Source organism: Pagrus pagrus (assembly GCF_965226575.1).
Source record: "Pagrus pagrus genome assembly, chromosome: 22".
Lineage (NCBI taxonomy): Eukaryota > Metazoa > Chordata > Actinopteri > Spariformes > Sparidae > Pagrus > Pagrus pagrus.
Window position 1 is genome coordinate 5,217,673 of NC_140204.1, and position 16,032 is coordinate 5,233,704.

The 16,032-nt window shown below is 40.9% G+C and overlaps 1 protein-coding gene across 2 annotated transcripts in view; it reads left to right on the forward strand.

The window, feature by feature from the left end:
- Window positions 1-16,032, forward strand: part of arhgap36 (Rho GTPase activating protein 36) — a 56,940-nt gene that overhangs the window by 32,946 nt on the left and 7,962 nt on the right. For both annotated transcript variants that reach the window (XM_084343578.1, XM_084343579.1), the window contains exons 3-4: window positions 4,447-4,515; window positions 14,664-14,977. In XM_084343578.1, coding sequence (XP_084199704.1) covers window positions 4,447-4,515; window positions 14,664-14,977 — 383 coding nt within the window. The remainder of the gene's footprint in view (window positions 1-4,446; window positions 4,516-14,663; window positions 14,978-16,032) is intronic.

Genomic DNA, 16,032 nt, shown 5'->3' on the forward strand with positions numbered 1-16,032 from the left:
CCCGAAGCGCCAGAATTTGACGAGTTGGGAGCTCAAAAATCAACTTGAAGAATCCAATATTTAATACTCATGATACTGGCTTCTTAATGTCACTTCATCTATTAAGAAACAATGTGTTGTGAGTCAGGGATTACACATCTGTGTGAACATGTATTACTCATGTTGGAAGGACATAAAACTGTCATTTATTTTGGACTCGTCCATTTCTGGAACAAAAAGCAGACCACACTCACAAAGTGACCTTTAAAATTAAGGCCTCAAGTGAATAAAGTCAATTAATCTCCCTTAAGTGACTGAAACAAGTGTGCCTGTGTCTGTTTTCCCATATGACTCAGAACATCATACATCCTGTTCCCTGCCCTCCTCACTTTTTACTTTTTCTTCTCTTGCCCTTAGTTGATTTTTTTTTTTTTATGGATGTATGCTCTTTCCCATCAGGTCAGGGTTCAGTTACACAGTAAGATTCATGGGAAAACATGAGTAAACTCTCACTATCAACCACTTGTAGCTCAGCTTCCATGAACTCCCATTGACAGCCAACATATCTGTTTTATAGATTTATATAAGTAATGTCATATCTTATATTTTTGAGCCACATGCCAGGAGAGCATGGCGGGGGGTATTCCTGCAGGCAAGTTAAGATTCAGGGAACTTCCCAAATAACCGCACTCTGAACAATCTGGGATGTACAGATGCCTTGTGTTCCCTAATAGGAAAAAGACCTCGAATTAGTCATTTGTAAACACAAACCTCAGTTACCAAAACACGGCCTTCAACCCGAGTAAACCCAGCCAGAGAGGAAGGATGTGGAGCTTGTAAAACACAACAAAACATTCCCTTTTTTCACTTGAATTAAAGTTGTTGAATGAAGCGGTGGCTGCAGACGTAGGAGACTTGTTTAATGAATCAATAACAGCAAACATCTGGAAATTGCGGTAAAGGGATCATGTTGTCGGTGGTGTACTTGTGGACTCCTGGGTATTCTGGAGAGGTGGGATCTTTTACTGTTTTCTTCCCAGCTCACAGTCACTTTTTCTGGCTGACTTTGTGAGCTGCGAAGGTGAAGTCGTCGTTAGCATATAAATATTAGCTGAAGAACATTTTCAGGTTAGCTTGAAACATTGCAGGTGTAGCCAAAGCTGGATGCGTCAGCTGTATTATACATCACAAGATTGATCTAAGATAGATTTATTTACCTCAGTTCGATCTATACCAGATCCTTCTTAGATCGATCTAAGATAGATCTAAGATCAAGCTATCAACTTTGGACCAATCTATCTTAAATCATCTATCTTTGATCGATCTAAGATTGAAAGATCTATCTTAGATTTATCTGTCTCTTGATCAAAGCTCTAAGATTGACAGATAAATCTAAGATCTATCATCTTAGATCGATCTATCTTAGATTGATCAAAGATAACTCTAAGACAGTTCAAATCTGAGATAGAGCTTTCAATCTTAGATTGATCTATCTTAGATCTATCTAAGGTCTAAGATTGGATTGATTAATCAAAGATAGTTGTTAGATTGATCCACCTATAGATGTATCTATCTAGATGCCGTGAGATGTTTATATTTCCTGCATGCAGCTGAATAATAACTTCAGACACTGTGAACAGCCTGAATCCACTGTCTGGCTCACAGACAAAGCTCTCTGTCAGTAAGTGTGGGAATCTTCGTCCTCAGTTTCTCCCCTGGGGTGAAATCTCTCCAGTCCATCCAGTCCGTCACGGTCTCTGTATCACCTCCCTCCGTGCTCCCTGCCTCCCTCCTCTGTTTGTCTTTGAGTTTCTGTTGTTTTTGTCTCCTCTGGGTTTCTTCTTCTGCACTTCTGTTTCTGCGACTGTTTCCAACCCCTCGCTCCTCTTATTTCATCTCACTTCTCCACCGCAAACATCTTCATCTCGCTCGGCTCCGTCTTTCTTTGCCTCCAAACCCTTCTGGTTTCTTTTGCACCCATCACATTTCTTTCTTAAACGTCGGCCTTTACATTTGTCTCCATGCTTGGCTGCATGTGCTCGTATTCGGGCATGTGTGCACGCACCTGTGTGTGTGTGTTTGCATGTGTGTGTTTGTTAGCTTCATTGGCAGGGTCGAGTGAATTCTTTGTGAAATGTGTCAGTCGCTGGGAGACAGATTTGGTCTTATTTGGTGTTGTCGGGAGTTCATTCTCATGCTCCAGTCTCCGAGGGGACGCCACACTATCTCTCTGATCTCATTTTTGTTGTTTTCTCTCATTCTTATTTAAATTCTTATACAAACAGTCCATCAGTCCTCCATCAGAAATCTACCAACCTCACTCAGTTTATCTGCTTTTTCATCCAACAAAAGGTTTCTCTGAGCAGCTACATTCACTGCAACTGCTGCAGTAATCCGATGATGCATCTGTGCTTCAATAGAAGTTGAAAAGCAAATTGTGAAACATCTTAATTCATCTGACTAATCTGCAATTTTGTGTAATTTTTCATCATCCCGTAATTGATTGAAATGATGCAGGACTGCAGGGAAAATACCCGATCCTTCACGCTTGGAAGCCCGGGCTGTTTTCCCTCTGAGTCCGTCATCTCCGCTCTCTGTGAATGTGCATTATGTAATCATACACTATATACATGTGCACACACACACACACCCACACACACGCGCTCAGACATCCGAGGGGCGTCGCTGAGAGATTAGCCTTAGCTGGAGGTGGCGTGTGTGATGGGAGGGACGGTGCACTTTGGAAATAAACTTTAATTTCCTGCAGTCATGGGAATTTGACCCTTTTATCCCGGCTTACACACACACACACACACACACATAAAAACATGTATACACACACATTCACATGGAAACAAATACTGGTTTTAAGGGAGAAGGAAGCAAAGACTCTCCATTATTACAGTCGCAGATATTCTGTGAGGTACAATTTGTGATGCAGGGAAGTCCGATCGTTCCTTAATAGGGAAAAGACCCGACCATGAATTAATGATTTCTAAACAGCAGTTTCAGTAACCCAAACAATGGCTTCTTCCACGTAGACCCAGTCAGAGGGGGGAGGAAAGTGCTCGTAAAACAGGGTGAAGGACACGAAACAAAACAATAAACCCAGACACACAGAGAACTGCTGCTGCAGCAGAGGCCTCTCTTAACGCTCAGCATCAGCTACAAAGACGTACATGGTTTTACACATTTACAGTATTTTCTGCTATCTAACTGCACTGCTGCTGCTCTAAAGATACTTCAAAGTTAAGTTGTCTCGTTCTTTCAATGTTGATCCACGTGAATTTACTAAAAAACACCAAACGAAAGGACTCAGCAATGCACAGAATCTAATAAGATGACACGGATGCTGCAAAGACGATAACTTTTCTAACTTAGGTCGTTCTACGTGGACAGCAGCTAGCAGCAAATATTTACCTGTAACCATCGTCAGCTTTCTAGCTAACGACTGTCTGGGACTTTTACAGTAAATTAAGGTCGAACAATGGAGAACTAACATGTCAGTGAATCAAATAAGTATTCAAACACGACCCATGTAACCTACAACTCAACTACATGGGAGGGTTTGTTCCATTCATTCTTGTCACCGCTCCCTTACTTGGGTGTCAAGCTACCGTTACCGTTGGACTACTCCAGGATGCTTCCTCACATTATTCCTCAGATGGTTTGGTGTCACAGTTTACTCGTCCTGGTCCTAGTTAGCTAACTCTGCTTCAAAAACTGACCTGCAGATATCAAGAGTTGCTACTTGATAACAGTTGTTTGCCAGAAACACTAAGGATGTAATTTAACAGACTTTTGGTTACATTTTTGTTATGTTTTACTTGCTAGTTGGCGAGCTTGTTAGTGGCTAACTGGCTGTAACTTTCAGCCTTATCTCTTTGTCTGCCCACATGTGCAATGGTCATGGATGTAATGTATCTTTCTGGCAAACTCCACGTCACTAAACGCTCCAGACTAGTTAGAGACTTTTTAAAACTCACTATGGTCTTTCAGTAGCCTACACTCTCTACCTCTCTTTACATTTTTCTTAGAAACAACCTCGTACGTATAGGAACCGCACGCATACATCCCTTTGTTTTTCATGTCTGGCCGGCGCAGCCATTAAGCTAAAGGCTACTTAAACAAACAAAGGCTTGTCTGTTGAAACAGTCTGCTCTATTCTTAGAGGTGAGGAAAGAGGTACAAGCACTCAGGAGAAAAAGATAATAAGCAAACGAGAGAGGAAAGGGAAAAGGTCGTAATGAGGGTCGTTTGAATCGGCGGCGAGAGGAAGACGAGATGATTGAGTTTCCAAAAGTTAATATAGGGAGACAAATGTGTGCAGCGACCCTTTTATTAGAGTTGACAAGCAAGAAATACACAAAGCACTCGCATTTCTAAATAAATCAAAGACAGATTCGTGCACTCTTGAGCACCACTAACTTTTATTCATGGTGACTTTTTTCTTTCTTCCCCTCGCAGAAATACGCAAGCGGAGAAAATCTCTGCGCAGGAAGTTTGACTCCTTCTCAAAGGAAAAGAAAGAGCGAGGTGAGTTCATCACACAAACGCCGTCATGTGCGGTTAAACATAAAACCATCTCTGGCCACAGTTTGTCTCCTCAGATAATCTGTGTCGCCAAGCTAATATGTTTTTTCCAAGAAGTCCCCGACTGACCCTCAGACTGTGGTGTTTGTTACAGCAAATATTGTCATCATGCACAAAGTCTCCTCTGTCCATTAGGACGTCCTCGTCCCACTGACGTCCAGTGGCTTTTTACCACTAATGGTCTCACATACTTGAAATACTGTGTTTATAGAGCTGGAGTGTCTCCGGGGCTGCAGACTGACTCATGGAGCGTTCAGTGACTCAAACTCATTGTCTCCGCTCCTTTCATGAGTTGCTGTAACGCAAACTTAATAATGAATGAACACAAACGTCCAGACAGTCATGCTGCGTCACCCTGCGGACGTAGAAACAGCCCCGTCAGTAGAGGGTGTGTTTACTCGCACGCTAATACACTCATTACTGGAAATAACTAGCTTCAAGTGGTGTTTTATTCAGAACACTCAAACTGTCGGATGTGGGGTAATGTCTGTGGTTGCTCATAGTTATTTATAAATGTATTTTCTATGTCACAATTTGTAGGAATTTACATAAAAGATGTGACTTTATGGACGTTCTCGATCACTTCATCTTCGCCGTGCTAACGGGGAGCAACGGTGGCTAACGTTAGCTTAGAAATGGAGCCCGCTAACATGAACGACCAAATTTTATTGGACCGAAATTATGACAGTCAAATGAGAGAAAGTCTTTTTGGGTCCCAGAGCGTCACGTGACGATGTAATTACACAGTTTGGCCACTATGGAAACTGTCTTCGAAGCCTGGCGCTCCTCCTGGAGGCTTGGTGTAAACACCTAAAAGTTTTCAAGCCTCCGGGTTTACTCCCCGTTTCCTTCCACTTTGACGTCTTTGCCAATTTTTAAATCGCTTTTCTCAGCTTGAGGAAAGTTGTGCACATATGAACACTTCATGGATCAAAAATTCATAATACAAAGCGCCCTAACAATATCCCAATATTATTTTTAAAGCCACATCGCCCGGCCCTATGACCCACTACTCAACCCTGACCTCCATGTTGTCCCTTTTGGGACCTTATCGCTTTAAATACTACTTCAGCTGGACAGCTGCTCTGACGGCTGCCGGGGAAGAGTTTACATTGTGTCTGCGTCTTTATGTGACGCCGCGGGACGTAATAAAACTCCAGTAATTGACATCCTGGGAATTTGACGGGGCTGATTATCGTGCATTAATATTGAGGTCCTGTCTTTCAGCGGGCTCCTGTATCCTTCAGTTTATGCATGCTGGAATATTAATATGTGTTTGGTTTCTGCAAACTCTGAGTTAAAGGTCAAACATCTCTGTTTTGCACAGGGGAGCCTTGCTTGTTGATCAGTCCATTTTTACGTGGGCAGTATATTTGTTTTAGACTTTAAACTTTTTCCTCCGTGACAAGTTTTGCTTTTGTTCCTCACTGGGATGATCTCAGACGGAGCGGGGGCGTCAAAATAAATATGCCAAACATTTGCAACTTTATTCATTGTTTATATTTAACAATGAAGCCGCGATCTACAAAACGTCACGGCCTCTCTTGCTCAGATTTCATTTGGATGTCAACATCCAACCAACAACTCGAGAGGAAGTCTGAGTCGTAGCTTCAGTGTGCTGAAGACTTTCACTGTCCTGAACGGGAACAAAACGATCTGCGGGTGTCACGCCGACAGCCGAGTTGAAGTATCCATCTGTCTTGTTTTAATTTCCTCAGTTTGCCTCCGTCGTTACATTTCTTCGCTCCCCTCCTCTTTCTTCGCCTCCCTCCTCTTCTTCTTCCTCTAAGCCATGTAGCCGCTCATGTGACCCCAACCTCTCATAAAGAGATGTTCTCTATTCTCAGGTGATTATCACAGCAGTGCAAGAGACCAGCCAAAACACACACACACACACACACACACACACACACACACACACACACACACACACACACACACACATTCCCGGGCTGTCTGTGCAGGTCTGTAAATCCTGCCTCCAGCCTCTTACACACAGGGACTTAGCTGAAGCTAACCCTGCTAATCAAAACACAGAACATTGGGGACCTGGCAGAGGCTCCACTGCAGGCTCCACCGTGAGGCCTTCAGGGGTCAACAGGTAGCAGATTACACGCTGCAGGATTACAGAGTGGTCTGTGTGCAACAGTTTTATGTATTTTGACTTTATATTACAAAGATTGCAAAATGAACTTCCAGCTTTCTATTTAGGCCAATTTTAAGTTTCACGTTGGACGTTTCCCTCGTGTCCATGAATCATTTGTTCCTTTGATATTCAACCAAAATCAGCAAATGAAAAAAATATTTATTTCATTATTTGTTTATGAATGTGATAGAAAGATCAGATCATGCTTTGTTTTTCGTGCTTTTGATCAAAAATAGGGAATTAATAAAAAAACAGGCCACGGGCAAAATTAGCTTTTGTTATTTAATTTCTCTGACTTGTGTGACCCAGAAGTTATTGATTATGGCTTTATTGACTGATGGTTTCTGAGCTGTAGCTTTGCAGAGAAACCCAGATCTCTTCGGCCCTTCTCCCAGCCTCCTTTTGAACTTTATCTGTACAGTTTGAGCTTTTCAGTTTGAGCTTTTCCAGTCAAGCTTTTTGCATTTTCACTTCTCTCATTTACCCGTTTTACATTTTCAAATTATCATATTTTCATATTTTGCTTGGTTCAATTTCCTTTTTCTCTTTCAGTTTTATTATGGCCTGATTATGGTAAAATAATACTCTTTTCTTTCGACTGTTAATTTGAATTATGACCAAAAATATCCTCCATACAGAGGACGCTGTGAGCACTCTGAAAGAACTGCTAATTTCTGAATAAGCATTTCGGACTGTATTTACGGACGCACCATATTTATAGCAGAACAAACCGCTTGCTAATGGTTACTTTTAATTATTAACCATGTTTGTATATTTATCTCTATAACATACCTGAGGTGGATGAACTGGGAGCTTGGCAGTTGTTGCATTTCTACGCCTGTACGTACGTGATGCTCTCTCGCTAAATGTTTCCAAAGATTTGCTTTTGTTTCCACCCTTTATGCAAAATGAGCATCATCCACATCGACGGCTTTACCCCGTGCTCCCCAAATTTCCACAACTGGCTATACTTTATACAATTTTCCATTTTCTGGCGCTGCTTCTGCAGGGAGCCGCTGAGGGAGTGGAGGGAGTTAAATAGCTGAAATCAGGCCGAGGTGTAGCAGTTGGGTGCCGGGTTCAGAGTTGGTGTGTGCAGATCGAATTAGTGCCAAATGTTTATTTGGGCTGCCGAGTGTTAAGGCTTAAGGGCACGCTCTAATTCAAGTAGGTCACACTGTGTGTCGTCCAACTGCGTCTAAAGGAAAGTGTTTGTACCTGAAGATGAATCCTGCAAATGGGGAAGCGTTCATGGAGTCGCACTTACTGAAGTGGAGGTGCAAGAAACACACACCATCACACACCTCGCCGGTTTCTCCCTAAATCTGGCATGATTTTAAGAAAATATTAGAAAGAAGTGATGAAGCTTCGTGTAGTTTGCTCCTGTGTTGTTTCACAGGGGTTTACTCTGAGGTCATCCTTTGTTAAATAAACACAGGATTTTAAACTCACTAAGCCTAATACCCCAGAGGACCGATACCATCATCCAGCTGCTGTGCGGTGAGCGAAACATGTTCATTACTGAGCGCTCAGCAGCATCTAAATATATCTCGACCAGTCTTCCAGTAACAGACGATGACCTGAAGACCAGAAATAATACGACTTTAACCAGTCAGACACACACAGCTGTCTTCCAGTTGTTGTGTTTTCTTTACCATTACGTTTTGGTAAGAATTGAGAAATATTGGCTGATGCGAGTGAGAATTTTTTTTTTATTCAGAGGTGATGATGTGATGTTTTGGAGATGTGCAGGGCCGTAGCCGGGATTTAAGAAGTCATTAGTCCCCCAATGCCCAAAACCTGAAGTGAAAAAGGGAGTAAAATAAATAATATTGTTATGTAAACAGTTACAAATAAATCTGAAGCTTACTAGATTTAGTCAGTTTAAAGATTTTATAAACCTCAAATGTTTTGACTGAACCAAAAAACCCTTTAAAGATTAAGATTATATAAAGGTTTTACATTTTATACACTGATCTGAACTGTCAAAAAATAATAAATAAATGTCAAAATGGAGTTTGATAAATGTATTCTCATTGACAGAATTATAATTAATGCACAGACATCTTAAATCCTGTTAATTTAAAGATTAGGCCAAAACCTAAAAGTACTGACAGAGAAAATTATAGTTTTAAAAATATATATTTCCTGGTTTATCATTTTCATCGCATTTCTTGAAGATTTCAAACAACAAAAATGACAAAAAAATTTAAAAAATAAATATGATCAAACTCAAAATGTTGCTAGAAAGAAATCACAGATCAAAATCAGCCTCACAACAACGAGTCTACTCAGTGTAGTTTGTGTGTAAAAGAATATAAACCACTTTAGGTCGATTAAAACCTGTGTAGACCTTAATTATCTTTTTCTTTTTTATAACCATGTAGCATTACAGCCTCTGACCTCTCAGTTATCCAAACGTCCCGTTAGTTAGGCCGCCTGCAGCGTCGTCCAAAACTCCCGACCAAGCTGCCACAGCCAACTATTAAATCCTGAACTATTTACTTTAAACAAGCAAACACTTAAAACACATCCAGTACAAGCTGCTAACGCTGTCAGAGTTGGCACTCCAGTGGTCAGCTGGGCTGTCCCTGCCAACAGACGTCAGGACGGAGGAATAAGCTCGGGTTAACTGATCAAACAGGACCATTAAGCGTAAGACACATTAACAGATGACATCTATTGATTGATGGAGTTCGTTCTTGTTGGCAGACTTTTTGTTTGTTTGAAACGTACCAGGTTGGTGTGGAGGGAAAACATCTTGAGTCTCTCCTGCTGCACTCAAAACAAGGTGGGAACATGGCAAACAGCTAGATGTTGATAAAGAGGTAAATGTGGTAATTACTGCTGTTGAGTCACCCAATGGGAAATTAATGAAGAGCAGCCTCCAAAACAAACATTGTTCATGTTGTACCACACACTGAAACAATTAGAACAGGAAACACATTGTTTTCACAACAGCTGAGAACAAATATCATCCAGGTTGGCCTCCGCAGGGACTTCTCCAGGACGCCAGGAACCATTTCAGGATTGAAACCATATCTGTGTTTTGACCAGAGAAATTAAAGACTAAATGTAACACCTCCATCGTTAATGGTGGTGCCAAGTCTCAGCTATGGAGGTAGTGTTTCTATGATATACCAGGAGCTAGTCTGAAAAGCATCAGGAGAAGAAAACCACCCATGAAAGGTAGGCCAACATGACGGCAAGAGCTAGTAAGCTGTTGTTGAAATTAATAACCACGACACATAAATAACCAAAGACAAGCCTTAACAAAGTAACTGACCAGGTAACCAGGCTGCTAAAGAGTAGCTTTGGATATCATTGTTTACTTGACTTTTGTGAGATTTTGTGGGTGTCAACAACCGTGTAGCGTCGCCATCTGTTGTGCACATTAGCCATTAGCTGGTCAAAACTCAGCTCGTAGCCTTTCAGCAAGCCAGCGACCGTTAGCTTGTCCCTGTGGTTGCAAGCTAATGCTAGCTGGCACTTGGCCAACAAGGCACCTGTCAAGGAGCTTATCTGTGAGGCCTGGCGCCTGATCTGACGTTGGTACACGTGGAGGAGGCCTGGTCAGATCGGATTCAAATAAAGGGGCAGAAATTTTCAAAATAGGGGGATAGACAAGAGACTATTAACTTTTTTTGGTCACTCCCAAATTTGCTCTTTTCCTTAAAGAAATGAAGAAATTCCCCCTGATAGATCTTGATTTGTTGCTGAAATGACCAAAGCCTTATGAGAAAACAAGCTTTTTCACCTGAAACTATGAAGTAGTTTTGGCAAGCATCCCTCTGGATTAACAACTGCTCACAAAACTGGCAGATTTACATCAGATTTTCTGATTATCCAAATGAACTTAGCCATGAAAATCGACAAGGACTTTAGGAATATTCCTCAAACTATCCTGTAGTTTCTCGTTCAACTTTGATCCTCTGTTTGCATACAAAGTAGTTGATCACATTTTATCTGTTCTCCTTTCTGAATATTGCATTTTACTGAGAAAAATATACAATAACAGCCTCCTTTCTCTGTTGTTCAGACTGTGAATGATGCGTCCACGTTGCTGTATGAACTCCTGAATAAACTCCTCACACATCCTCCGAGTTATTTCCAGCTGACTCGGCCTCATACCTTTAAGGCTTTACGTGGCATCCTGCCAGCCTGCCATGGCAGTCTGACCTGCTTGGGACATTTCTTACCAAGTGTGACTGTGCACGTGTGTGTGTGTTAGTTGTCCATGTGTCTTCATTCAGACTACACTGTGTGTTGTCACGATGCTGCAAACGTTGGCGTGTAAGGACTCCACCTTGATTAAGCTGCCCAGTGTTTCCTGTTTGATGCATGTGATTGACACATGCAGAGTGAGCGCTAATGCCTCACTGGCCTTTTCTAACATCACTGTACGTGGATGTATTTTAGGTAACAATCGCTTTCCACTCAGGGTTGGCAGGATGTGCCGGTCGTTGGACGGCTCATCATCCTCCCAAATGTTGTTTGAGGTGATCCTTATTCAGAGGCAACGGATAATTATTGTTTCTATAAAGACGCTTCTGTGAGATGTCACAACTAGATTCAAATTTTGTTAAAAGATCATTTTTCTTGATTTTTTTGATACTGAAAAAATCTGCATTATTTTTTTTTCTTTTAAAGGGCCGATTCCAAAAATATGGGCAGAATTTGAATTTTCAAAAAATAGTGGCTGTGTGACATCTATGTACTGTGTTGCAGAGATGTCTACCGAAGTTAGCATGCTAACCAGCCAGCCCTAGGCCCGACTCCACAAACTTTTCAGTCAGCAGTGTGTGAACTTTTGCAGATGATACGTTGTTTTCTCTTGCAAAGAAAGGAAACGTCCAGTGTCTTTTAGATATATCAATCATTGAATGTTTTTATTTTTCTGGCAGGATTGGGCATCCGAAGAGTCTTAGTTTGTTGTAATTTCACAAACTTTTGAGATTCAGTCAGCGGTGTGTGAACTTTTGCAGATGATACGTTGTTTTCTTTTGCAAAAAAAAAAAAAAAAAAAAAGCATCCAGTGCCTTGTAGATATCATACTGATCATTTTACAGTCATGGGAGAAGCAACTGATTAAAAAGTATCCAAGCAGCAGCTCTGAGAACCACTGCCTTAAACGAAGCCATTGCTTTTGTTGTTGTTATTCCTAATGCCGTCAAGTCAACCCTCTTACTGGATCTCAGTGCGCCACCACTGTGGTCGTGTGACGTAGCAGAGCGAAGGATTTGCATTTTTAGCCGAGGTGCTGACCATCAAACTCATGTGATGACAGCGGCCTCGCTTGTGTTGCCTGCCGCCTGTTAACATGGGTGTTGAATTAAGCCTGTATCAGTCTGAGTGTGATGTCTGGTTTCTGGCTGTGGCTGCTCTAACAGGATTACCGGTTGATCCCGCTCTTACCTGCTCTCTCCATCCACTCTGTCTATTCTTATACCACTTGTCTACTTCAACGTCTAATCTCTCTCCTATGTGAGATCACTGCATTCAGAAGTTAACAAGGTTTCATTTCACCATATCAGACATGACTCTTAAATTAGCGTTATCAGCTTTCTCTGTCATAATCTGCGTGTTTTCCCGCTTGGTTTCGCACATGAAAATAAATTCTCCTGAAATTTTTTTCACATTTTCACAAATGAAAAAATGTTTTCTCTCCCGAAAATTTTTTTTTCACTCGTTTTTTACACAAGAACAAAATTCAGGGGGAAAAATCACTTGGTTTCACAGATGGATTTTATTTTATTTTTTTTTTACTTGGTTTCATGCATGAAAAAAAAAAAAATTTCACTGTTTCAAAAATGGTAATTTTTGTTTTCTCTCCTGACCTTTTTTTTCATTTAGTTTCACACATGAAAGAAAATTCTCCTGAAATGTTTTCACTGATGAAAACATTTTTTTTTTTATTTCACACACAAAAATCTCGTAAAAGATTTTTCTCCTGACTTTTTTTTCCATTTGGTTTCGCAAATGAATTATTATTTTTTTTTTTCACGTTTTCACAGATGAAAAAAATGTTTTGTCTCCTGACAATTTTTTTCCACTCGGTTACACAAAAGAAAACAGTTTTTTTGTTGTTTGTTTTTTACGGAAGCCCTAAAGGGCCATGCATTCGTACATTTTATTTCCTCCGTTTTCCTGTGATAACGAGTTAATTTCATTTGTTTTCTCGAGATCTCAAGTTATTATCTCAAAATAACAACTACCGTTTTTCCGAGATAACGGGATAATTTTCTCGAGATCTCGAGATAACGAAACTTTGTTTTCCCGAGATAACAGGATAATTTTTTTGCTCCTGGAATTTGTTTCACATGATTTCACAGATGACATTTTTTTTCTCGCTTGATTTTTTTCTTTGTTTTACAAGAAGAAAAAATTGGTTTCACATAAGACATTTCTTTCCACCCGAAAAATCCTTTTTTACTCCGTACCTGTATTTTTGTGCCTAAACCTAACCAAGCCACGACCTTTTGATGTTGAACAATTCAAAAGTCCTAATAAGCAAACTGTTTGTCAGCAAGCTTTATTTTGAGCAAAACTGACACTAGAGGGGTGGGTAGCGCGTCATAGTTTGAAGCAGAAGTAAGCAAGACCTGATGTAGGGGTTGCCGTCTTTTATTTTTCAATTCAACTCAAAATGACCATTTTCAAAACAAACACAATTTATTCACACACAGAAAATGTCTAAAAACACAAAATATAACAGCAGAAAGACTAATGGATAAAAGACAGAAGTGTTAATGGTAATCCTGACCAACATTGTCCAGAACCGCTGGTACATTGTGTTCGTTATTGCTCTGTGAACAAAAGGAGTCTCGCCCTGAAGATGAAAGTTGAAACTTCTTCCTGTTTGGAGTTCAGACGGATCAGCAGAGAGGAATGTGTTCTGTAAATACAACAAGACTCAGTCCAGTTCAGCTCCAAACACTGATTTACAACATCAGTGTGTACAGAATAAATTAATTAATCTGCAAAACTGTTTTTATTGGAGAAGAAGAGCTCAGTCTGATTAGTGCTATTTTTTAAACCTTTTACCGTCCACATGAAGATTCAGTTCGACTGAGGAGAGAGGGAAAATATTTGCTATTTCCATTACAGATGTGATATTTCTCTCCTACAGAGCTGACACCAGACACATTTAAGAAATATTTAACATTCAATACTAATACTGACAACTTTCCCATCTGTTTTTTCCATTATCTTTCCTCACATATGTCAACAGTGCATCTTCAAGATCTCGTAAAAAAAAAAAAAGATTTGCAGAAGGCGAATAAGCATCAGCATCGTGCACAGTTTTTATAACACCAAATAAGTGGGTTTTTTTTAATTCTTTGGGGGAGTTGGAGCCACTTCACCATATCAGGCAAACATTTGCAATGATGACTCTGTGGACTGTCAAATTGAGCCAGACTGATACTGCACACATTTTTCTGCCAATGCCGGACAGATTTCTGCACAGTTTCCAGAGAACTGCTGTGAAGGACACCCAGCAATAACACCAGCAAAGTCAAGTCAGTTTTATTTCTTCCCAGGATGGGCAGTCATGCATTAGATGTTGCGTGTGTAGAACAGAACATCAACAACAGCAAAGTAAACAAACTTTATTGACAGAATATCCGATACAAGCAGATTGTATAAAATATAAGTGAAAAATGTGGATCCAGGAAGGACGACTGAGCAGGCCGAGGCATCACCAAGTGGTCCCCGTGTTTTTGAGGGATCTACGTCTAATAGTTTTTTTTTTTTTGCTGATGTACTTGTGTTAACCAGCTAGTTGCTAAATTGGTCTATCAGCTGTTTGGTGCTAGGCATGTAGCGTATAACCGGTTTATCAGAGCTTTTTCCTGCATCGGCTGGGAAGAAAAACGGTAAGCTTTAAGGAAGGTGCTAACAAGCAAACATGAAATAACTCCTGTCCCTTCCTCTCCTCCGTCAGAATCGGCCCCAAAGGCGTTCGGGATCCCCCTCTCCCAGGTCATCGCCAACGACCGGGCCTACAAGCGGCGGCAGGATGCCCTGAAGGAGAGCAGGCGAGACTGCCTGGACCTGGAGGCCAGCGTCCTGCGCTTCAGGGCCGAGAAGAGGCAGTTCTTCTTCAATGGGAACAAGCCGCTGGTCAGCTCCTCGTCGATCACAGGAGGAGGTCCCGGCTCGCCTTCTGCTAACTCGGTGGCACCGGCGCCAATTTTTGAGAACCAGAACAAACCGTTGTCGCCTACGTTTCTGGATAACAGTGGCCGACAGAGAAGGGTGAGGAACAACTTACTTATCTTGAGGAACAATCTTCATTTATCTTATTTCTCCTCCTTGTTTTTTGCTAAATTCCACATTTAATCATCAGCGGTTGTTTTGTTTTTGGGTGCTTCCATGTGTGAGAGATTTGAATCTGTGCATCAAGGGGAGAAAAGTTCTGATGGTAAAGTGAAAACTGGCAGGACAGGTGTGTGTTTATGCCAGGTTTAGTGTTACCTGTGGTGAGAATAGTGAGTGTGTGTGTGTGTATGTCCTGTAATGACGTCCTCCACAGTGCGGCTCACTAATCTCTGCCTGCATCTCCGGCTGTAAACATTTTCACAGCGAATCCTTCAGTTTGTTTCCACAGTCGTGTGTGTTTGTACGAAAAATGCTGTGTTGGTAATCTGTGTGTGTGCGCGCGCGTGTGTGTTTTCATGTGTGTGAGCCCTCTGTGCTTGAGGCCGTCACACCCTGTAATCCTCTCCACGCTGGTCTGGAAACAGTTGTTATGTTAAGCCTGTAATGAGTATCATCACAGCCACAGGAGGACAGTAATTGAACCTGAACCAGCTATCAGTGCAGCTCCTAAGAATCAGTCACTGAAGTAAACACTGCAAACAACTGAGGCAGAAATAATATTGACTGGCTGCAAACAATTATTATCTTCATTACTGATTGATCCTTTAATTATGTAGTCTATAAAATGTTTACAAAGTTGAGAAATGACAATCATGGATTTTGTCTTTTGGGGTTTTTCTCTTGCCCATCAAAAGTTGACACAGCCCGACAATGTCTTTATTCAAAGTCACATGCTAAAAACAAGTTTTCCCATCGTTCTCAATCTAAATGGGAGTCTGACTCAATTTTGAGGAAAAGAAAGTTAACATTTTTAGAAAAAAAGTAGATTTTTTGAGAAAAAAGTAATTTTTTTGAGAAAAAAACGTAAATTCTTTGAGAAAAAAAGTTAATTTTTGGGGAATAAAAGTCAAATTTTTGGGGGAAAAAAGTTACAATTTTGAGGAAAAATTAGATTTGTGTTTTTGCATCATACTGACAGAGAAGTTCCCAAA